The 23,382-nt window shown below is 41.5% G+C and overlaps 1 protein-coding gene across 2 annotated transcripts in view; it reads right to left on the reverse strand.

Moving 5' to 3' along the window:
* Nucleotides 1-18,516, reverse strand: part of LOC126187839 (protein pellino) — a 457,964-nt gene extending 439,448 nt beyond the window's left edge. The window contains exon 1 of one of the 2 annotated variants that reach the window (XM_049929143.1): nucleotides 18,396-18,516. In XM_049929143.1, coding sequence (XP_049785100.1) covers nucleotides 18,396-18,415 — 20 coding nt within the window. In that variant the 5' untranslated portion in view covers nucleotides 18,416-18,516. Of the gene's footprint in view, nucleotides 1-18,240; nucleotides 18,343-18,395 lie in introns of those variants that run through there. The other variant, XM_049929142.1, reaches the window with a different exon arrangement.
* Between the last annotated feature and the right edge of the window lie 4,866 nt (nucleotides 18,517-23,382).

Raw genomic sequence — 23,382 nt, forward strand, 5'->3', positions numbered from 1 at the left:
CGGGAGTACCGCAAGGAAGCGTGATAGGACCTTTATTGTTTACAATATACATAAATGACTTAGTTGACAACATCGGTAGCTCCGTGAGGCTATTTGCAGATGACAAGGTTGTCTACAAGAAAGTAGCAACATCAGAGGACTCGTACGTACTCCAGGAAGACCTGCAGAGGATTAATGCATGGTGCGACAGCTGGCAGCTTTCCCTAAACGTAGATAAAAGTAATATAATGCGCATACATAGGGGCAGAAATCCATTCCAGTACGATTATGCCATAGGTGGTAAATCATTGGAAGCGGTAACGACCGTAAAATACTTAGGAGTTACTATCCGGAGCGATCTGAAGTGGAATGATCACATAAAACAAATAGTGGGAAAAGCAGGTGCCAGGTTGAGATTCATAGGAAGAATTCTAAGAAAATGTGACTCATCGACGAAAGAAGTAGCTTACAAAACGCTTGTTCGTCCGATTCTTGAGTATTGCTCATCAGTATGGGACCCTTACCAGGTTGGATTAATAGAAGAGATAGACATGATCCAGCGAAAAGCAGCGCGATTCGTCATGGGGACATTTAGTCAGCGCGAGAGCGTTACGGAGATGCTGAACAAGCTCCAGTGGCGGACACTTCAAGAAAGGCGTTACGCAATACGGAGAGGTTTATTATCGAAATTACGAGAGAGCACATTCCGGGAAGAGATGGGCAACATATTACTACCGCCCACATATATCTCGCGTAATGATCACAACGAAAAGATCCGAGAAATTAGAGCAAATACGGAGACTTACAAGCAGTCGTTCTTCCCACGCACAATTCGTGAATGGAACGGTGAAGGGGGGATCAGATAGTGGTACAATAAGTACCCTCCGCCACACACCGTAAGGTGGCTCGCGGAGTATAGATGTAGATGTAGATGTAGATGAACGTGGACGTGGAGCTGGACGAGGTTTTTGACGTCGCGTCGTGCAATTTCACCTTGCGGAGCACGATGGGCAGAATCAGACGGGTTAAATTTTTGAGACGCGGAGAGAAATTTGACCAATGAAATGCAATATGCTTTCTACGACACAAGCAGAACTTGGAGACCCTATACCGGAATGTGTAGTTTGTAGCTGAAACATATAATTGGTGGTTTTTACATTACAACTTAAATTCTATGAACATATCTTTTTTAAAATCACTGACACAAAGACGATCTCTCGAAAATGCGTCGTTTTGGTGCGATTTGCTATAATAAAATGACCGGAAACGGCATATCAATAGTTAAAGACTGTATTATTACTTGCTTGTTAAGACCGGCGCGTTGAAAGTCTACAAACGACACTTCATTTTTGACCGAACGATTTGGTACACATATCATCAGTTAAAGCCTTTAGGACATCGTATGGCCCAACACAACGACTCAAATAACTGTAGTGTAATGGATGAAGACATGAACTGGAAGATGACAGTTAGCATTCTGCAAATATTTTATCTTTATTCTGTCTCTTGTTTTATTAAAGCTTCTGGTACTTCCTTATTAATTTATTAGAAGTTTGTTCTGGAATATTCTATGTTACTTACAAATATAAGCGCTCTCTGTTCAGAAGAGTCAATCAGCAGAGAGCGGGGGATTCTGAGCTTTGCAGACATATGAATACCTAGCTGTGCTTCCAGCTGCCAAGGGAAATTCCACGTTAGTTCTTCATGCTACAAAGTACCATAGCACAGTTTCGTTGCTGTTGGAGGATAACACACCAATGCTTAAAACATGACAGTGTGTCATACAGCAGAAAAATGGTGGTCTACTTGGCGATCTCATTAAAAATCCCACAGCTCGAGATCCTTGACCTCCTAGGCTGTACAGCTTACCTAAAATCTTGACAACGAAGAAATTCCAATGAGACCTACTGTGATTGTTAGTGGCTCTCCCACCTAGAATTAGCCAAATATCTAACTAAATTAAACACTCCCACAGTTGATGGCTGTGAACATCACATTACAAAATCTCAGTTGTTCACTATCAAGATCAAGCAAATCACAGTTAGCCAAACAATATTTTAGTCAACGTTGGTGTGGTCTCTCTGTTTACGTCGGGGGCACGTCAAAACTTCTGGCCGACTACTTTCTTCTTGGACCTTTAAAGCTGTTCCGTCATGCCTTGACAAACATCCATTTCTTTCATAGCAGTGAATTTTATGAAATGAGCGACAGAATGGCCATTGGTTCTCCGTTGTTTCCAGCAGTGGCCAATTTCATTATGAAGCTTTTTGAGGAATGCCAAATAGCCATTAAATACAGTTCAACGTTACCCACCTCCATTTAAACGGTGTGCCGGAGACACGTTTATGATCTGGCCCCATTGTGCCAAAGGCCTTGCGCAATTTATCGATCAAAGGAACAGCATACATACAAATATCTGGTTAGCTATCGACACAAAAAGGGAAGGAAAGTTGCAACTTTTGATGTTTTGGTAGCACGAAAATCGGATACGGGGCTCAGTCAGTCTGTATATTGCAAGATATAAAAGAGCGTGCTTTATCTCGGCGTGTAGTTTTCACCAACCAATCCAGAAGCTATTTTAAAGCCAATGATACCTGGAGCACCAATTTCATTACGAGATTAAACATCGGAAGTAAGTTTTCTGAAAGAACAACTTAGGGGCACAAAATATAAAGTAGGTGCTCTCCAATAATCGAAAATGTTGAACAATAGCGTGATCAACCTATTGTGGTCATTCCTCTTTGTGGTGCTACATCTAGCAAAATAGGTAGCTTACTGGGGAGACGAAGGATAAGACCTAATTTCCAACCACCAAAGAAAATAAAGAAGTTGCCCCCAGTTATCCTTGGGACCTATGCCCTCAGCAGTTTGGTCCCTTAGGAATTCACACACGCCGGCCGATGTGGCCGAGCGGTTCTAGGTGCTTCAGTCTGGAACCGTGCGACCGCTACGGTCGCAGGTTCGAATCCTGCCTCGGGCATGGATGTGTGTGATGTTCTTAGGTTAGTTAGGTTTAAGTAGTTCTAAGTTCTAGGGGACTGATGACCCTAGATGTTAAGTCCCATAGTGCTCAGAGCCATTTGAACAATTTTTTTGAATTCACACACATTCTGGTTCCTTGGGTTCTACGAGAGAGTGCTGAAAAGTAATGTCTACGAATTTTTATGTGACAACTCTTAAAGATTTTTAAATGAAACACGCGTTATTAACAGTCTAAATCTTTATTCTTCATGTGTACATATTTGCAGTCCTCTGCCGCTAGAGGACTCCGAATTGTAGCATGCAACGTGGCGGCGTCAACTACGTCGCTGCAAGAGAAACAGCATTCTGCAATCGAGTTTCGAATTCGAAGAGTTCGTCTACACCTGGAGCACCCTCTCCTTCAGCATGAAAATCCCAGACCACACACCAGTACTGCGACTTTTGCATGCGCAGTCCAAATTTGGCTCCATCGGATTTTCATCTGTTTCCAAAACTTACAAAAAAGAAAAGAAACACATCTTCGAAGCCTCCACTTTCACTCCGATGGAGCAGAGCATGCGAAGGCGAGGTTGATATTCCGTCAACAAAGTCAAACATTCTACAATGACATTATCAACAAACGACCTCTCGTTGGGATGAAATGTGTTCTTCGCCAGGGTTGGCTATGTTGAAAAATAAATGGAGATACATGAAGCATAAAGATGTACAATATCTATAACGTTTTTTATTTAAAAGTTTTAAGAGTATTCACATAACAAATTCGACGCCATTACTTTCAGCACGTCATCGTATAAGATTCCTTGAGAATGGCGAACCACCTACTTCAGTCTACTTTACTTTTTCTGACCTCTGTGCAGAACGCCAACAGCACATCAAGAGTGGTAAACTTGAGAAATAAGCAGGGGCTGAACACAGCTTCATAAATAAATACAGAACAACAGTTGACGAAATTACAGTCGTGTCCCACGCTTCTACATTCTGGGACTGTGTTATTAACGGGCAGTAGAAACTAGAATACTTGAAAACAAATACGACCGGGACCGCAGCTATAATCTGACTGGTGCGTGGAAGGAGCTCTCGATGCTGAGAACATGCAGAGAAATTCGCACCATTGTACGTTCCTACAGGAGCGATGGCAGTATCAGCGCAGACGTTGACACAATGTGTGGCAGCATGACGCATTGCTGACGTACATCGACCAACCCAAGTCGTATATGGGTGATAAGCAGCCACCACAAGAGTAGCCGCGACAGTCACATTGCTCCTTATGAAGATGACAGGTGATCGTCGAAAGCTTGAGGTTTTATCCACATCTGAGGTGGCAAGCATATCGAGAATATTTTGTACAAACTTGACAAAATCATACTTAAAAATCTCCGATGCTAGATGGATGGACGCCATCATACAGCCTCCCGTGCGACCTTATACCAGAAACTGGAGTACTTATTATAATCAAAACGGAGGACTTTCAGCAGTTTGGCGGATTTGTTTTGAGTTTCCGGTATTATACGAGCATAATGAAAGAGTGAAAATCGCTCGGCTGAGGACTGGGGACGTATTGCAGAAGTCGTTGAGAACACCACCTAAATTCGCCAGGTACAAGAACCACTTTGTTGGATGTCTACGAACAGTGCTTATATTCCCATAATTGTCAGGATCACTTCCTGTAATATATATGTAGCTATGTATTAACTGCTCTCATATTGGCACTGAAAATACAATTACATTAATAATGAAGTTTTAATTATTACCTGGCAAAAATAACGAAATTGTTTGTTGTACGTACATATCCGCAGTCCTACCACGCACTGGAATCTTCGCACTACTGTACGGTGGCAGGCCGCTGCAGGAGCCAAAACAAATTAGTACAACCGATTGATAAAGTGGAGTACCGTGCGGAAAATCTTGTTTCTAAATTTGAAGGGGCACAATGCTGCAAGAACCCATACACAGTTTACGGAACTATAACACAACTGTTCCAAAAATTCCGGAATATTCGTAATTTCGCGCCAATGGTGTGTCGTCGCACAGTTTGCGAATTTCGAGATGGCAGAGTTAAAGAAGCAACGCGTCTGCATTAAGTTTTGTGTGAAACTCAAGAAAACCTTTACAGAGACACACCACATGATGCAGGAAGCCTACGGTGATGAATGCTTACGCCATACTCAGTGTTACGAATGATTTGCACAGTTTAAAAATGATCGGACGGCTGTTAAAGATGACACTCGTTCAGGACGCTCTTCAAAGTCTAACGACGACGCACATGTCAGGAACGTCAACGAAATTGTGGGTGCCAATCGAAGACTGACTGTCCGGGAGGTTGCAGACATTGGTCGTAACATTTCAGTTGGATCATGTCACGAAATCCTGACACAGGATCTTGTGAAATGCTTAGTGTTGTCGCCAAGTTCGTCCCACTTTTTGAGTTAAGACCACAAGGACCGTCGCCTCGCAATCTGTGAAGACCTTCTGGATCATGCAAATGTGAATGAGATGTTCCTTAAGAGAATCATAACTGGTGACGAGACATTAATCTACGGTTATGATGATGAGACCAAGGTTCAATCTTCTCCTAGACCGAAAAAAGCTCGTCATCATGTCGGGACAAATGTCAAAGGTATGCTGATAGCTTTCTTCCACAAAAAAAAACACCACCACAACACTGTGCTGCCTCATCCTCCGTACTCTCCAGACCTGGCCCCTGGGGACTTTTTTTTTTTATTTCCAAAGCTGAAACCCCCATTGAAAGATTGATGATTTGCAACGATAGACGAGACAAAAGAAAATTCACGCAGAACAGACCACGTACAAATCGTTCAAATGACTCTAAGCACTATGGAACTTAACAAAATGGTTCAAATGGCTCTGAGCACCATGGGGAGTCCCTTAGAACTACTTAGACCTAACTAACCTAAAGACATCACACACATCCATGCCCGAGGCAGGATTCGAACCTGCGACCATATCGGTCGCGCGGTTCCAGACTGTAGCGCCTAGAGCCGCTCGGCCACTCCGGCCGGCTGGGACTTAACATCTGAGGTCATCAGTCCCCTAGACGTAGAACTACTTAAACCTAACTAACCTAAGGACATCACACACTTCCATGCCCGAGGCAGAATTCGAAACTACGACCGTAGCAGCAGCGCGGTTCCGGGCGGAAGCGCCTAGAACCGCTCGGCCACAACGGCCGGCAGACCTCTTACATGTGTGTCGCTTGAATACTTAATAAACATATACAGGGTGAGTCAGAAGGAAACGTACGTGTTTTGACAGGTGATAGCATTAGCGATTCTGAACAAAAAACGTGCTGTGGACATAAGCCCTATTCCGAATGGTTTCCGAGATAGAACACTTTTAATGTACATTTTCATTTTTTTCTGTATTCACTCATTGTTTACAACGTAACACAGTAGTATAGAGGAAATTGAGACGAACATTTTGATACAGGACGCTTGTGGTCTATCAAGACGGAAAACTACCTCAAACTGGCCTACAAAAAGTACTTACGCTGTAGCGCATGCGCGTCGCAGGTTTCCAATATTCTCATAAACTCTTCGCACAAACTGTCTGTCCTAGACAAAAAATAAATAGGACCTTTTTTGTTGCAAATATATTTACTTTAATTGTGTACTGAGACACGTTTTCGTTGAAGTGTGCGGTTTTCCAGTTATTAAAAAAAGACCTACAAAAGTGTTATTAAACGTTTTCTGTCTCGGAAACCATTCGCAATAGGGCATATATCCATATGAAGTTTTTTGCTCAGAATCACTAATATTATAGCGTCTCAAAGCATGTACCTTTCCTCCTAACTCATCCTGTATATAAAAAATAACGAAGCTCCACGAAGAAAGGAAGGGACGTTCTCGCCAAGGAAATCGGTAGATGTGATTTACGAGGGGCGTTTGAAAAGCCAGTGCAAAGTCCGAGAGATGGCACCCAACGGCGCGTATTGAGGTCATGTTTAGTTAGTAGCATCTTTGGAAAGAACGCACACCACGTTTCAGCCATATTGGTATATTTATTTGTGTTTGGCATTCGTGTGAATCAAGGAAGTCGAGTGAGTGTCAAAAAATGGACGAAAAAGAATTTCGTGTGGTGATCAAACATTACTTTAGGAAAGGCAAAACGCCTCAGGAGACGAAAGAGAAGCTTGATAAACATTACGGTGACACTGCACCTTCGATTAGAACAGTTTATAGGTGGTTTCAAAATTTTCAGAGTGGTCATATGGGCAAAAGTGATGCTGAACGTTCTGGACGCCTTGTGGAAGTCACGACTCCAGAAATCTTTGATAAAATCCATGATATGGAGATGGATGACAGGAGAGTTAATGTGCATGACATTGCTAGTGCTGTGGGCATCTCGAATGAACGGTTATATAATATTTTCCATAAACATTTGGACATGAGAAAGCTACCTGCAAAATGGGTTCCGCGATTGCTCACGCTTGACCAAAAACAGAATCATGTGAAGTGTTGCAAGGATGGTTTGCAGCTGTTTAGGAAGAATTCGCAGGACTTTAAGCCTCGTTTCGTCACTGTGGGTGAAACATGGATACGTTACTATACTCCTGAGGCCAAAGAACAATCTAAACAATGGGTTACCAAGGGAGAATCTGCACCAAAAAAGGTGAAGACCTTTTCTTCGGCCCGAAAGGTCATGGCGACTGTCTTTTGGGATTCGCAAGGGATAATCCTCATCGACTTTCTGGAAATGAGTAAAACTATTACATGTGCATATTATTCATTGTTATTGGGCCGCTTGAAAACCGAACTGCAATAAAACGCCGGCGATTGGACCGCAAAAAAGTCCTTTTCCATCACGACAATGTACCAGCATAAATCAGCAGTTGCGGTCGCAAAATTAATGGAAATAGGATTCCAACTCGTTTCACGTGCCCCCTTATTCTCCAGACTTGGCTCCCTCGGACTACTATTTGTTCCCCAATTTGAAGAAATGGCTGGCGGGACAAAGATTTTATTCAAACGAGGTGGTGATTGCAGCAATTAATAGCTATTTTGCAGACTTGGACAATTCCTATTATTCGGAAATTAGAACAGCGTTGGACGAAGTGTATAAGTCTAAAAGGAGACTATGTCGAAAAATAAAAAAGGTTTACCCCAAACACGTAAGTAGTTTTTATTTTTGCATGGACTTTTCAAACGCCCCTCGTACATGTACAGACAAACAAATGATGGTCTGGGATGCCATTTCTTTTGATAGCAGGATCCTTTTGGTTGTCATCCTACAGCACAGCGGTACGTCGACGATATTCAACTCCCCGTTTTGTTGTCCTTCAGGGAAAGCCATCCTGGGCTCACATTTCAGCAAGATAATGGCCGCTCGCACACGGCGAGAGTTTCTACTGCTTTTCTTCGCGCTTGTTGAACCCTACCTTGGCCAACAAGGTCGCCGGATATCTCCACAGTTGCGAGCATTATGAGCAGGACCTTCCAACCATCTCGCGATTTCGACAATCTAACGGGCTAGTTGGACAGAATTTGACACGATATCCCTCAGGAGGGCATCCAACAATTCTATTAATCAATGCCAAGCCGAATAACTGCCTGCCTAAGAGTCAGAAGTGAAGCAACGCGTTATTGGCTCTCTCAATTTGTGAAGCTCTTTCTCTTGAATAAATCGCCATATTCTTTCTGAAATTGTAATCATTTGTTTAACCGTACATGTACATCACATTTGGATAACTCCTTCGTGGCCCGTCGTTCTTTTTGTCTTAGAGTGTATATCTGAGCGTGGAGGCATAGAGTGTATATCAGAGCGTGGAGGCATTAGCTAGCTAGTGTTCACCGAACGAAGAGGGCTTGGCGAAGTTTAATTTTATTCAGACAGGCTAAATTCCATTTGCTTCCTGGGAAATTTGAGTGTTGTATGTATGCGTGTCTTTTGATCGACTGAACTGTATTCCTGTTTCATTCTGCGGAGATTATCAGCGGAAGCTGTCAGGAATCCAGAAGGCGATGTATGAGCTCTGTTAGCGGCGTCCGTATTCCGGTCCAGCCTCGGAATATTTCAGAAAGTAGCTGCACTACTGCAGGGCATTTCTATTTGGCTTTGGCGTTGCGTAAGTTTTTAACCCTGACTCGCCACTGAAAGAGACACTGCTGACCCCTTTTTAGAGTGATTTCATAAACGGCGTTGTACGTCGCGTAATTGGTCTCGCGCACCATTCATAGCAGAGGGTGCGTGATTCTGTGCAAGGCCGTATATGTGGGACTCCGCGCGACGCAGCAGAAGCTCCGAAGCACGGTCGAAAGGAACGCTTTGAGGCAAGGAAAAGTACTTGAATGTCACATTCAGGCTGACTATATCGCAGGCCATCAGTCCTTAATCCTGTAACACTTAATCCATGTCTGCCTACTTTCAGGAACACACGTTCTTTACTTTTTAGTATTGTATACATACACTGTCGATTATGTAAATTTTTGGAATGGTTATCAGATACACAAGACTTTTTCCACCAAAATTTTTGCTGTGCTCTTTATAGCCACAATTCAGGTAAGGAAGATTGGGATTTAACATCCCGTCGACGATAAGTCAATGGAGTCGGATTTTAATTGAGCCGAAAACCGACGCCTGTGTTCGCTATCTCCACTTAATTCGGTGAGCAAATTTGTAAGCCGGATATTCGATTAACAGAGAAACACTTAAGTTTCTCTTGAAATCGCAATGAATATACGAAATTTACCCATTGTGAAGCTTGTGTGGCACAATATCATAACTTATTTTGTTTTGCAAGTAAACAATATTAGGAAAAATTGATGCGTCATTTGCATTTTTTTTTTTTTTTTTTAGGTGACCGACACTGTTGCTTCTTTGCCAGAAGAGCCTGGAACTCCAGAGAAGCTCCTGCTGACATGACTTTTATGGAAGGCGAAACTGCCAACCGAGATGCATATCGTGACCGCATATGATCTATTTATAGTCTTCTCTTAAGATGATTCTGCGCAGGTTGCTAAAATTTTTCTCCGCCTAAAGAAATGCCTCTTCTTGGGAGATACCAGAAACGAACACACTGCTCTTTTCAGCCTCATACTACTAGCTGCTATTTCCGCACACTTCACAAGGGAAATGCATCCCACATACGAATGCTATTTCGAGGAAGTAGTTTACGACCGGACGTACGGCGCCTCACCTGAGAAATAATCTTAACGTAGTCCAAATCCTCGCTTAGTAGATATGAGGTGTTGATATGAAAGCCTGAAGAATACGAGTAAATTATGAAGCGAGACTGCAGGATCATTTCGGTCCCTTTTTGCGTTATTTTCGTGTACGCTGAAGGCGAATGACAAACTTATCTATCTGCAGCAAAAGGCCCTCCTCCTCTCTGCAGTATAGTGGCATTGTACTTCCACAACTTCGGATTTCCTCTAAAACAAGTTAACTTAGCCAAAAGATGTAAAGCCACTGATTAACCTGTTTAACAAAAGACTGGTACGTCATTAGGCCACTCCGAAAGCAAGGCGCGTATCTCCCAGCATGAATCAGGCTAAATGCACACAGGTTTTCGACCCATAAGTTGCGCAGAGGCGGCAGTATCCACAAAAAAATAGCTTGGGCCAAATGTAAGTGGCGATTTTCTGACATAAACAATGGTTTTATCTGTGTCGTTTCAGTGCTACGTCTTATGGCAGTCACTTTATCCTTCGACCATGGTTTGTGGCCATCCTATTTCACGGTTTCAACACTTAAATACACCAAACATCGGCAGTGTTATGGTGGACTGTTCGGAGACTGCGTGGAATACCAGCAAGGAATGTAATCAACAAAAATGATAAAATCGGTAAACACAAAACTACCACATACCAATCAGCGACATTGCAATCTGTCTGCAACTGTGCGGGGAGGGGCGCTACACATCCTAGGGTACGGCGGCAAAGGCGCTGCGTGTCAGAGAAGCTGAAATTGAGACAGTTAAATTGGCGTTATTTTGTCGGACGAACAGCAGTGGAGGAATACTGGCCAATGTTGACAAACTCAAATATAGGTGGCAAGATGGTACAATTTTTGTCCTTCCAAAAGCCGTCCGCACAGGGAACTGCTCAAAAGGGAACTGCTTATGAGAGGTAGCTTGACAATTAGCACCTGCTTGATTCAATGGAAAGCCGCACACGGCACTAGTAGTTGGAAACCGCCAAGTAAACGGTTTGTAACCATTTGAGGTGACTCACCGTACCAGTCGCCAGTGACAGCAGTTTCTCACAGCTGCGTTATTCCATTAACGAATCATCATAATACATTCCCGAAATGCTTTTCTTCCTCTGATTTACTTATTGTCAGAAACTCTTTGCACATCGCTCACATATTTTTTGAGAATAGTTTCACTAAGTAACGTGATAAAGGAAACGTTACACCATCTATAAAGAAATGGCAAAGAGGGTTATAATTTTCATTGTTCATTAATCTCGATGGGGATCCATAATTAGTGTTTGACTGCTAAAGCACGAAATGTTCCTCCGACCCTGTCTCTTGCAACAAAACAGGTTTTGACCGTCGAATCGCAAAATCTCATTAATATAATACAATGGTAATGATTTGTATTTGAAGTTTTGAACCACGAGGATCTCTAAATAACTGAAGCTGGTGACAACTTATATATATAGGCATTCGGGTCAAGCGCAATTCTTCTGGCCTTATAATTGGACTTTATCATATATTTTGGCTCATTTTCTTTTCCAGTGAGTCCAGTTTCTGCTCCTTCTGCTTTCATCACTTCATGTATTCGTTGAAGGTCGTTTATATCTCAAAATATCTTTGTGGTCTCCGCTACAGTGCACCCAATACGAGGGGGGGACCCAAAAGAAATCGGACTCCGAAGGTGCTGCCACTCGTAGACGTAGTGCAGGGTTCTCGCGCTAGATGGTGTTAATAAAGACCTTCATGAAACAGCTGTGCAGACGGCGTCAGTGTAGAGCTGAACGTGCAAGCGTGGTATGGTGTTTCTCTAACTGTGGGCGGGTTACCTCTGCGAAGTCGTTATGACAACTTTAAAAGAACAAAGAGTGTGTGTGAAATTTTGTTTCCTGCTTTAAAAAAAAAAAAAAACTGCAACGGAGACACCCAATGCTTCAGGAAGCTTTCCAGGAGGACGCAATGAGCCGCACACGGGTTTTTGAGTGGTTTGGGCGCTTTAAACGTGGTGAGATGTGTGTTGAAGACCAAGCTCGTTCTGGACGTCCTTCAACATCGCTAAATGAGGAGAACATTGAAAAGGTCCGCCAAAAGATCAACGAGGATCGTCGCCAAACGATCGACCAAATTTCAGCAGAGACAGGAATCAGTTGGAGCTCGTGCCAGCGGATTTTGAGTGAGGGTTTGCAAATGAGACGTGTTGCTGCTAAATTTGTTCCGCGCCCCCTCACACAGGAGCAAAAAACCATCCGTATGTATGTGTGTCAGGACTTGAAAACAGAGATTGCACGTGATCCAAACTTCTTGAACAAAGTCATTACAGGGGATGAGAGTTGGTGTTCAGGTATGACCCATAAACCAAGCAAGCGTCAAGCCAGTGGACGACTCCCAACTCTCCCAGGCCAAAAAAAGCAAGGCACGTGAGGTCAAATGTGAAGACGATGATCATTGTCTTTTTTGATGTTCGTGGAATTGTGCATCGGGAATTCGTACCCCCTGGCCAGACTGCTAACCAGCACTTTTACTTGGATGTTTTAAGGCGTCTGCGAGAGGATGTGAGGAGGAAACGCCCGGAACTTTGGCGATCACGTGACTGGTTTCTGCATCACGACAACGCTCCAGCACACACGGCCTTACGAGTGACCCACTGTTTGGCATCTCAGAGGTGGTCTGTCGTTCCCCACGCTCCGTATTCGCCGGACTTTTTCGTATTTCCACGAATGAAAAAAACGATGTGGAGGCGGTAAAAACAGCTTCGCAAACGGCACTGGACAATATCAAACTTGAAAGGTTCCAAACATGCTTCCAACAATGATTTCGTTGCGTAAAAAGCACGAAGGTGTGCTGAAAAGCTAGCACGAAGGTGTGCTGAAAAGCTATGTTCCGAATTTTTTACATAAAAACACTTACAACTTTTTGCATTAAAAACGTTATTAACAGGTCAAGTCAGTTTAATTTGGGGGAGAGGACCAAACATCGAGGTCATTGGCCCCATCAGATTAGGGAAGAATGGGGAAGGAAGTCGGCCGTGCAGGGAAATCACGGAAAACGTAAATCAGGATGGCCGGACGCAGGTTTGATCCGTCGTCCTCCCAAATGCGAGTCCAGTGTGCTAACCACAGCGCTATCTCGCTCGGTCGTTATTAACAATCTACATTTTTATTCTTCATGTATAAATATTTGCAACACTCTGCTGCTAGTGGGCTCCGAATCTTAGAGTGTAACATGGCGGCGAGTAATGTTAACTATGTAGGTGCGTGAGAAACAGTGCTGCACTCGAGTTTCTAATTCGGCGAGTTCGTCCACACATGGAGTCCCCTTTCCGTCAACATAATGCCAGACCACACACGAGCGCTGCGAAGTCTGCAACAATCGAAGCCTTGGTTCATTGTCACTGATCACCCTCCACACATCCCCGACCGCCGCGCGGGATTAGCCGAGCGGTCTCAGGCGCTGCAGTCATGGACTGTGCGGCTGGTCCCGGCGGAGGTTGGAGTCCTCCCTCGGGCATGGGTGTGTGTGTTTGTCCTTAGGATAATTTAGGTTAAGTAGTGTGTAAGCTTAGGGGCTGATGACCTTAACAGTTAAGTCCCATAAGATTTCTCATACATTTGAACATCCCCGACTATCCAGAATATAAACAACACCCTCGGGGACTCAATTTTAAAGTAATGAAGCGGGGCAGAGGGGAGGTTATGGCTTCGTCCGCTAAGATTATACAGTGACGGTATCAACAAACTGGTCTCTCGTAGGGGTGAAATTTTTTCGTGGTCATGGTAACTATGCTAAAAATACATATGTACACATGAAGAATAAAGATGTAGAATATTAATAACGTTTGTTTTATTTAAAAAGCTTCAGGAGCTTCCACATAAAAAATTAGAAGGCATTAATTTTCAAAACGCCCTCGTACTATTACGCGAAACAAATGCGCAGCCCAAGACCAAGTAACTGTAAATGAAAGACTTTCTCTAACTTATAATATTCGCTTATATCCTAATTCCTGGTTTAGTGAAGCGTTGTGGCAGCAGGAAGAACCGGGCTTCTGCTCAGATGAATACAGGGTTTTAAATAAAAATGACCTTGTTGTGTAGGCGTCGTTTGAAAAGGGATTTTTCGAAATTCCATCCCTAAGGGGTGAGGGGTGGGCTTAAATAGGAGATTTTTTTGAAAAGATGTCGGTATTAAGGTAATTCTGAAGTTCTACCTGCGAAATTTTGTATTTGGTTTTTCGGTGAGAAATAAAGAAATACATGTTTCTGTACTTTTGAAAGGGGGTAAAATAGTGGGTGAAAGTTTTTTGAAAGTAAATCATTATTAAAGTACTATTAAAGCATTTTTAAAGCTACTTCTATTAAAACAGAGATCTGAAGTCTCCGTTAGAAATAAAAAATACATGTTTCAGTGTTTTTGGAAACTGATTCCCTAACGGGGTGAAATAGGGGATGAACATTTTTACGAAAATATATCATTATGAAAGTAATTTTACAGCTAAACATAAGAAAATTTGTACCTGGCCTTTCGGTTATAAATTAAAAAAAAAAGTGCTTTGGTGTTTTCGAAAATTAAATCCATAACGGGGTGATATAGGGGTGAAAAGTTTCACGAAAATATTTCATTGTGAAAGCACTTTTATAGCCAAATTTATAAAAAATGGGTTTTGACTTCTCGATTACAGGCCTACATAAAGTAATATGTGTTAGGGGATGATAGTTTCCATGGGAATATCACTACAAGAAGTCAAAAAGCATGATTTACAAAAACCTTGGATTCCAGAATTGCTTTTGGTCAGAAGTACATTCGGAAAAGACCATGCTTCTACGGCCTTAACTAATGTGCAAAGTTTCGAAAGTGTTGCAATTTGTGAACAACATAAAAATGTGATTAAAAGGAAAATGAAAAAAATCTGTGCATAGCCATGCAGTCTACGCGAGCGAAGCAGCGAGTGAAACAAAAAGATGCCCCAGAGCAGTAACCCTCTGTCCACGTTCGAAGGCGTTGAGTGCGGTTTCCGTTCTTTCACAGTTGCGCCGTGAGTGGAACTGGATTGCCATCGCGTCGGTAACCAGGCAGCGATTTAGATCATCTATCAATTCCGTTTCTTCTGAATAGCTCCGTGTGCGGTTTGGCCTTATTCACGAATCGTGGAAACTATTTCTAACCACGGGTTTGGTATTCCGAAGGTCCAACCAATGACGCGCCTATGATGAATTAGGAATGAGAACGCATTTCCAACTCAACAAAAGTGCGCTTCGTCCCTAAAAATCTCAACGTCTAAGGTTCGTACAACTCGAAATTCTCTTACAGTCTGCCCATAGCTACACCAAATGGAGAGGTCTTATCATTGACGGCTGTTCTCTGAAGGATTCACATCGATTTGCATACTGGGCAACCTGCCACAATTATACCGCTTATTGCTCGTCGCAAGATGAAGATGTTATTGGCAATCTTGATAAACGTGTTCCGTTTGTCTTCTAAATAGATAAAATTCTTTATATACATATTTTTTACCACGCATTCAAACAATTATAGTATTTGACACTGAAAATTCTTTCACAAGCTCGTTCACACATCGCCCAGGGCATCTACGCAACGGCGTGTCGGTCGGTCAGAGCACCATCACATGGCACGAACAAATCTGAATGACAAAGAACGAAGTGGCATTCCATCTCCCTGTAAAGAACCCGGAATTGCACAGAATTGCAGGCCTTACCGCACGAAAACCGGTGTATTACAACAGAGGCTATAGTGGGAGAAGTGAAAATCAGTTGTTGATCTGTTTCCAGCACATTGCACGACATTTGGAATACCTCAAAGGTGGCAGCTGGCTGTCAAAATAGAAACAAAGGAAACAGTGGAAACATTGGACTTAACGATCGTCGCGAAGGCAACGATTTAACCATTATTGGGCAAGATCATATTGAAGAGTTTTTTTGTGAATGCTACGGTGTGGTACTCGTTACAAACTGCTAGGGTAACATACTATCAAAATCTCCTGAGGAGGTTAAGCAGACTGCCAAGCACAAGCGTCACGGGAAGCTGTCCAAGAGGGACGTTTATGCTCCACGACAACGCTCCAGATCATTCACTCTGAAAGGGCCACAGTCAGAAATACGTTTTTTTTTCTATCGAATTTTGACTCACCCTCGTATTACCTTTTCATGCTAGCCAGTGACTTCTTCCTCTTTCCTTGGATGATAAAGAACTATGTGACAGACATTTTCAGAATCTTGACAAGGGAGTTTTCTGGGTGGTGCGTTTTCCCATCAGTCAAAATACAGACTTTTACAACAAAGCTGTCAGCCAATTCATCCATCGTAAGAAAATTAGCCGTGCAGATAGATGAATGTGCTGAGAAGGACTAACGCCATCACGAAGTTTCATGACCCAAACTATTTTTTTTTTCTTTTTTTGTGAAAAAATTTTTGGGGTTTGCACTTACATCTATGTCTCTGTCATGTGGGAAGGAGCACTTGCCTGACTCTCCTTCTCCGGAATCTGGAGTACAAAGTTTTTATTCTTTGAGTGGATAACCATCAATTCTCTGCTGCATAAAAAGTTTTTTGTATCATCAATAAAATTTAGTTCTTGTGGCATGACACGCCACGAAGCTAACATATTTATATCAAAAGCGGCAATTTTAGTATCCCCGCCCGCAATAAATTTCTGCATACGCTCTTGGCACAGCCAAGTCATTTTGGCCACTGTTGGACTTATTCCATTTACTCAGCACATGCAGAGATAACAATGGTATATATTTTAATTTCGACGTAGACTGTCTCATTGTCGGCAGACTCAGGTTCTATTAAAAACGACACCACCTGCTCGCAACAGTACGACTGAAACCATTGTCTTCTCAATCAGGAGCGCAGCATTGTGCCGCTGCACATTTTCTATTGTAATGCCGAAGAGAATTTTAAACTTGTATAGCTATTGTCACGCGTAATAAGACCCAAAATGGGTTACGAATTCCGTCTGTGCACACAATGCAAAGCACTCCATCTCTTAACATCGCAGTATCATTGCTGAAAGGATCCAACCGCAAAGAAAAATTCCCTACGGCCACCGAAGTCTACGCTTCGCTCTGCATTGCGCTTGCGCAGTGTGACGCATCTACTGGGAACAATGACAGACAGATTTCGATTTTTACTCACTGGTGAGAGGATTTCCTTCTGCGAGCTGTAACTAAGAAATACATGCTATATTATTACGTGCTACAGAAATCTAGCGAAAAGATTCGTATGTATGGTACCGGTACTTTGAACGCAATGGTATTTATACAAGAAATAATCACTAGCAACATTATGACACCGTCGACTGCTCACTCGAAAAAGACAATTTACTTGAATTCTGACAAATGATGACTTTCTGATTGCCCCTTACTCCAGCAAATGGTATTTCAAAAGTTTACTGTTTGAAAAATATTGCTCAAAATGCAAATCTGGAAAATACGTTTATGATGCTTACCAACATAACTAAATATAAATTATTATGGTCATTACCAACATAACTAAAAACGTATGTGTCTATTTCACCGTCAAGGCTTCTAAGATAATTCGTGGAGCTCTACTTTAAGACTGAGCCATAGATATGACTGAAAAAAACATATTTTCGCTCAGATTTACTGCATATGACCGAATAGCACTTTTCAATGAATAGCTTTAAAAATATCAGCTACTTCTTCATTTGGCTAGATACAAACAATTACGAAATCAAGGCTTTATCGTTATTTACAATGATTAGTTATCTTTATGCAAAAGCATGAATTCTCAAATGGGCACGTCCACATTTTGACCGCAAGCAGAAAGTAGTTCAGCAAAATAAGCAGCTCATTCACGTTACAAATGTTACCAGCGGTTTCCATAGGTATCTAAATAACTCGGTTACGTTTCACTCAACTGTAAATCCACCCACAGCCAAATAAACGGAACAACAAACAAATCATGAAGGAAGATTGTACAGGGTTTTAATTTATAAGTAAGCACCGGTAACTTGAAGGGCCTCTTCGAATTCCAGTAGTTGCATTCCGTTTATGGAAACCGCAGAAAAATCATAAGGTTATGTGAACATTTACCAAGCACTAGTACAGGTTTAAGAATTATAGAAATGATATTATTGCTATTCACTTACGAATAACGTTTCGGTTTCGCGCTAAAAGCATAGGTGAGACGCTGCAAATATATAAACATACTCCACCCCATGTACAATTTTGAGTATCCTTCCTTCTCAAGTCGATAGAAACAGAAACCAAAATAAGACGCATCAATTCAATTGTTTCTACTTACAAAGAGTGTAGAAGTGGCATACTTCACAATTCTTCTTTATCCATACTCATACGTCATTTCAAAACATTGTCACCTACTGTATACAGAACTGTCAACAACTTCCACACACTGATTATCTTTGAATGAGTAGCTGTCACGAATATCTTTGTTTACAAGTCATAGATATAGAATAACAGTGACTACAAGACACTGTTGCATCTTTGAGGAAGGAAAGGAGGCTCTTTTGAAAGAATAATTTTTTTTGAATCCATTGAACTTTGTGAAATATTAATGTCAGTTGTCAGATTTAATACTGTGACTGATGCAAAAGTGTTCCGTGTTAGTAAATGTATAAAACATCCTGAATTCCGAGTTCAGTGCGACAACTAAGTACGAAATGTCGAGTGCGGGACTCTTACAAAAGTCGAGAATTTTGTTCATGTGAAATGTTTATTTATTTGTGAAATTAATGCTTAGAGTAGCATCGTGAGTGTAACATGCTCAGCCACTAACGAAACATCTCCCAAAACACATAGGCCTACTTCGAAAATATATACTTTTAATTGGTGTACGGCTTCAAAGTTCTTTCCAAAACACTCGTAGTACCATTTGATGCCCTACTTTGCGTACCATTAGCCAGGGATAAATAACATACAGTTCTTAAATCTCTTGGGATTACTGTGCCATCAGCAAACCTACTACATTGTAAACTTCCTGGCATATTCTACTACATTGTATTTCTTTACCTCTAATTTTAATTTCTTTATTGTGATTTGTCTTTAGCGACGCCAGCAGCCATACACGGTACTATAATTTCACATATTACATTGATTGCCAGCAAGCGTTATTCACATCAGGACTTGCTTGTTTAGTATTTAGTTACGAAGCAGATTTCCAATACTAGTGGTAAAGTATATGGCTGTTATGACCATTCCATAATCTTTCGCAATGCTTTCTTCATGAAACCACCCTTCTCTGTCGCTCATGACCTGTAGTACCCAATTTTTAATTTGCAACTTATTCCATTAGTGACACTGTAGAAAAGTGATTTCCTGGGACAGCCTCTTGATTTTATTACTGTATTTTTTCTTTCAATTATATATTAAATATTAATTCAGAATGCTGAATATACTGTGTAGTCAGTTAAGTTTTTTTCGTTGTTTGCCGCCAATAAATCTGGAATTCTTTAGTTTTTTTTTCCTTTTAGTATTTGCTCGTTGGATTTTCTTTTCATTCTGGACTTTTTGTGAGTTCTCCATATAGCCTACGCATCTGTTATTTCTATTTTTCTTCCTTTGTTTATTAAAAGTCACATATTAAGCCTGTACCTTAAACTCCTAATAAATTTCTTGATGTGTTTTCCTTATGGTACATCCTTATTACAGTGGTATGCTGGTAATAAATTTGGTTTGCAAAGCCTTGTCCCACTATGCTAGTTGCAGGATTTGTTAAGTTTTCTAGAGGTGTATTTCTTATCTTACTGTTTCTTCATAAATGTCTGTTTTACCTGACGCTACTGTTTGGATTATATTGGTGTCTATACTTTGCGTACCATTAGCCAGGGATAAATAACATACAATTCCTAAATCTTCTGAGATTACTGTGCCATCAGCAAACCTACTACATTGTATTTCTTTACCTCCTAATATTAATTTCTTTATTGTGATGTCTTTAGTTTCTGTTACATATTCTACAAACATTAAATAGATAAGGTAGGATAGGGCAATCTTAAGAAACATAAAATTTTATTCCAGCCAGCTTCATAATACCCATCTTATTTCTTTACTCTGGCTTTTGCATAAATTGGGGACCACTCTTTTGCTTCCAATCTATTCCAAATGTGATAAGTGCTCAAATCAGTAATTTTCAATGTTACTTGTTTTCTGTACATGAGAGGACCTGAAGCTGAAGAATTAAATTTCGTAGGTGATAATAGCGATTTGGCACGATGGAAGTATGTATTCTTGTGTTTACTGATATACAACCTTATTTTCACAGTGCAATGGATTGATAAAATTTTTCTGACAAAGTTACTACTGTGAAGTGTGCACAGCATTAGGAAACTTCGCATTATTGTTTTTTTTCTCCCCCTGGCTCTACAGTTTGTGTTGGGTTGTGGCCTGCTCTAGGACACCATTCTGTTTGTCCCTGTCCAACACTTGCGTCTCCATCCTCCGACACCAATAATTTCTAGATCATCTTGTATTTCGTCCAATTATCAAAGTATTGTTCTTGCTTATTTGTCCCACTGGGTTTTGTAGTAGCACTGTTTTTATTGGGTTCTCATGTTTCATCTGAAAAATATGGCAGACCCAGTTCAGGTGGCTCATTGTGATGAACTTTATAATTTCAAAATATTTGTAGTCTGTAAAGTTCAAAATTATATCGGCTACACCTTCGTTAGTTCCCCTACAGGTTATGCGTAACATCAGTTGTTCAAGTCATTCTGTTAGCTCTTCACACTGTTCTCAGAATCCAGGTTTCTGAATCATATTTAATACTGGGTTTATTAAAGTTTTATCTAGTCGACACTTTGTCTGCTGGACAGATTTCAGGACTTCAGTTGTGAGGACAGCCCATGATAGCATTTATTGGCTAGGTGGAAGCACCAATGTATTTCCATAGTAATGTCATTCTGCAATGTTCCCAGATAGATAAACTCATTAACAGATTCTATTTGTTTCTGGTCAATGTATATGACAGTATTTTTTTATGCTTGTGTTATTCGCATATATTTTGTTTTATTAATGTTCACTTCTAGTCCCATTTCTATTGCTGCTGCTGCCAGTGCCTTATATGTTCCTTAGGGAGCTAGTTCTGTTTTTGCAATAACATCCACATCATCTGCATCGGCCAGAACCTGCACTGTTTTGTTGTGTCTCTTGTGTTCATTTGAACTGTCCTCATTACCTTCTCTGGTATTAAAAACATACATGAGAGTACATCTCCTTGCCTCAGTCAACAGAACTTAGTTTCAAAACTTGGTGTTACAATTCTTTGTATCCACACTTTACATGCCACTTTTCCCACAGTCAAACTTACAGGCCGTATTAACTGTTTTGGTGTGCCAAGTTCATTCATGGCTTCAATAAGCTTGTTTCTTTTTATGATGACGTATTCAGCTTTAAAATCGGTAAATATGTTGGGTGTTTCTTTATTGTGTTCCGTAATTTTTTCCGATATATGTCTCAGGGTGGATATTTGGTGAATAATTGATATGCCAGATCTAAAGGCTACCTTACATCTCCATATTGCTTTTTTGGCTAATGTTCTACTCTGGTGCAAACAGAAAGAAGAATATTTTATATGTGGTTTTCAATAAAGTAAGTCCTCTATAGTTTGTGTGTTCAAGGATGTGTCCTTACTTTCATATAGCACATATTAGTCCTATATTTGTCACCTGGGATAACGTTTTTACATCCACGTATCTGAGATCAGGGTGTGCATGTATGTAGATATTCTCCGCCACACCTAATAAGCTCAGCTGGCAGGTCGTTGCCAGGTGACTTATTGTTGGCTTGTTTCTTTGCTACTAGCCATATCATGCATCGAGGGCATCCCATTTTCCTCTTCTTCCACCTGTGGCTTTCAGTTAATTCCCATGCTTCAGCATTATCAGAGTATAATAATTCGTTAAAGTAGTCTGCCCAACAATGTAACACTCCTTCCTGTGATGTAATTAGTTCACCATTTTTTCCTTTACATGGTGTTGTTTTTGGTTGAAATCCCTTTCTAAGGTTTTTGACTTTCCTGGAGAATTTCCTTCATTAGTGTTATTCAGTGATTCTATACCCTGCAGCTGCCTTTCGAAAAAGCTTGTCATCTTTCCGAATCTGCTTTTCTGTCATCTTCTTTTTCTCGGTAGTTACCCACTAACATGCTCGGTTTTCCAGCCAGTGTCTTTTTGTATGCTTCATTCTTTTCTCTTGTTGTCTCCTCACCCTCTTTATCATACCGTTCATTCCTTCTGGTCTGTTGTTCCATACCAATTACATTATGTGATCAAGAGTATCCGGACAGCCCCCAAAACATACCTTTCTCATATTAGTGCATAGTGCTGCCACCTACTACCAGATACTCCATATCAGTGGTCTCAGTAGTCACTAGACATCATGAGAGAGCATAATGCGGCACTCTGCAGAACTCATGGAGTTCAAACGTGGTCAGGTGGTTACGTGTCACTTGTGTCATACATCTGTACATGAGATTTCCACACTCCGAAACATCCTTAGGTCCACTGTGTCTGATGTGATGGTGAAGTGGAAACATGAAGGGACACGTACAGCACAAAAGCGTACACGCCGGTCTCGCCTGTTGACTGACAGAGACTGCAGACAGTTGAAGAGGGTTGTAATGTGTAATAGGCAGACATCTATGCAGACCATCACACAGGAATTCAAAACTGCATCAGGAACCACTGCAAGTACTGTGTCAGTTAGGTGGGAGGTGAGAAAACGTGGATTTCATGGTCGTGTGGCTGCTCATAATCCACACATCATGCCGGTAAATGCCAAACGACGCCTCGAGTAGTGTAAGGTGCGTAAGCATTGGACGATTGAACAGTGGAAAAACATTGTGTGGAGTCACGAATTGTGGTACAAAACACGGCGATCTGATGTTAGGGTGTGGGTATGGCGAATGCCTGGTGAACGTCATTTGCCAGTGTGTGTAGTATCAACAGTAAATTTCAGAAGCGGTGTGGTCGTGTTTTTCGTGGAGGGGACTTGCACCCCTTGTCTTGTTGTTTTTGCATGCCACTATCATAGCAGAGGCCTACATTAATGTTTTAAGCACCTTCTTGCTTCCCACTGTTGAAGAGCAATTCGGGGGTGATGATTGCATCTTTCAACAAGATGGAGCACCTGTTCACAATGCATGCATGGTCTGTGACAGAATGGGTACAGGACAATAACATCCCTCTGATGGATTGGCCTACACGAAGTCTTGACCTGGATCCTACAGAACACCTTTGGGATGTTTTGGAACACTGATTTCGTGTCAGGCCCCT

Source organism: Schistocerca cancellata, chromosome 5, assembly GCF_023864275.1.
Source record: "Schistocerca cancellata isolate TAMUIC-IGC-003103 chromosome 5, iqSchCanc2.1, whole genome shotgun sequence".
In the NCBI taxonomy this organism is placed as follows: Eukaryota; Metazoa; Arthropoda; class Insecta; order Orthoptera; family Acrididae; genus Schistocerca; species Schistocerca cancellata.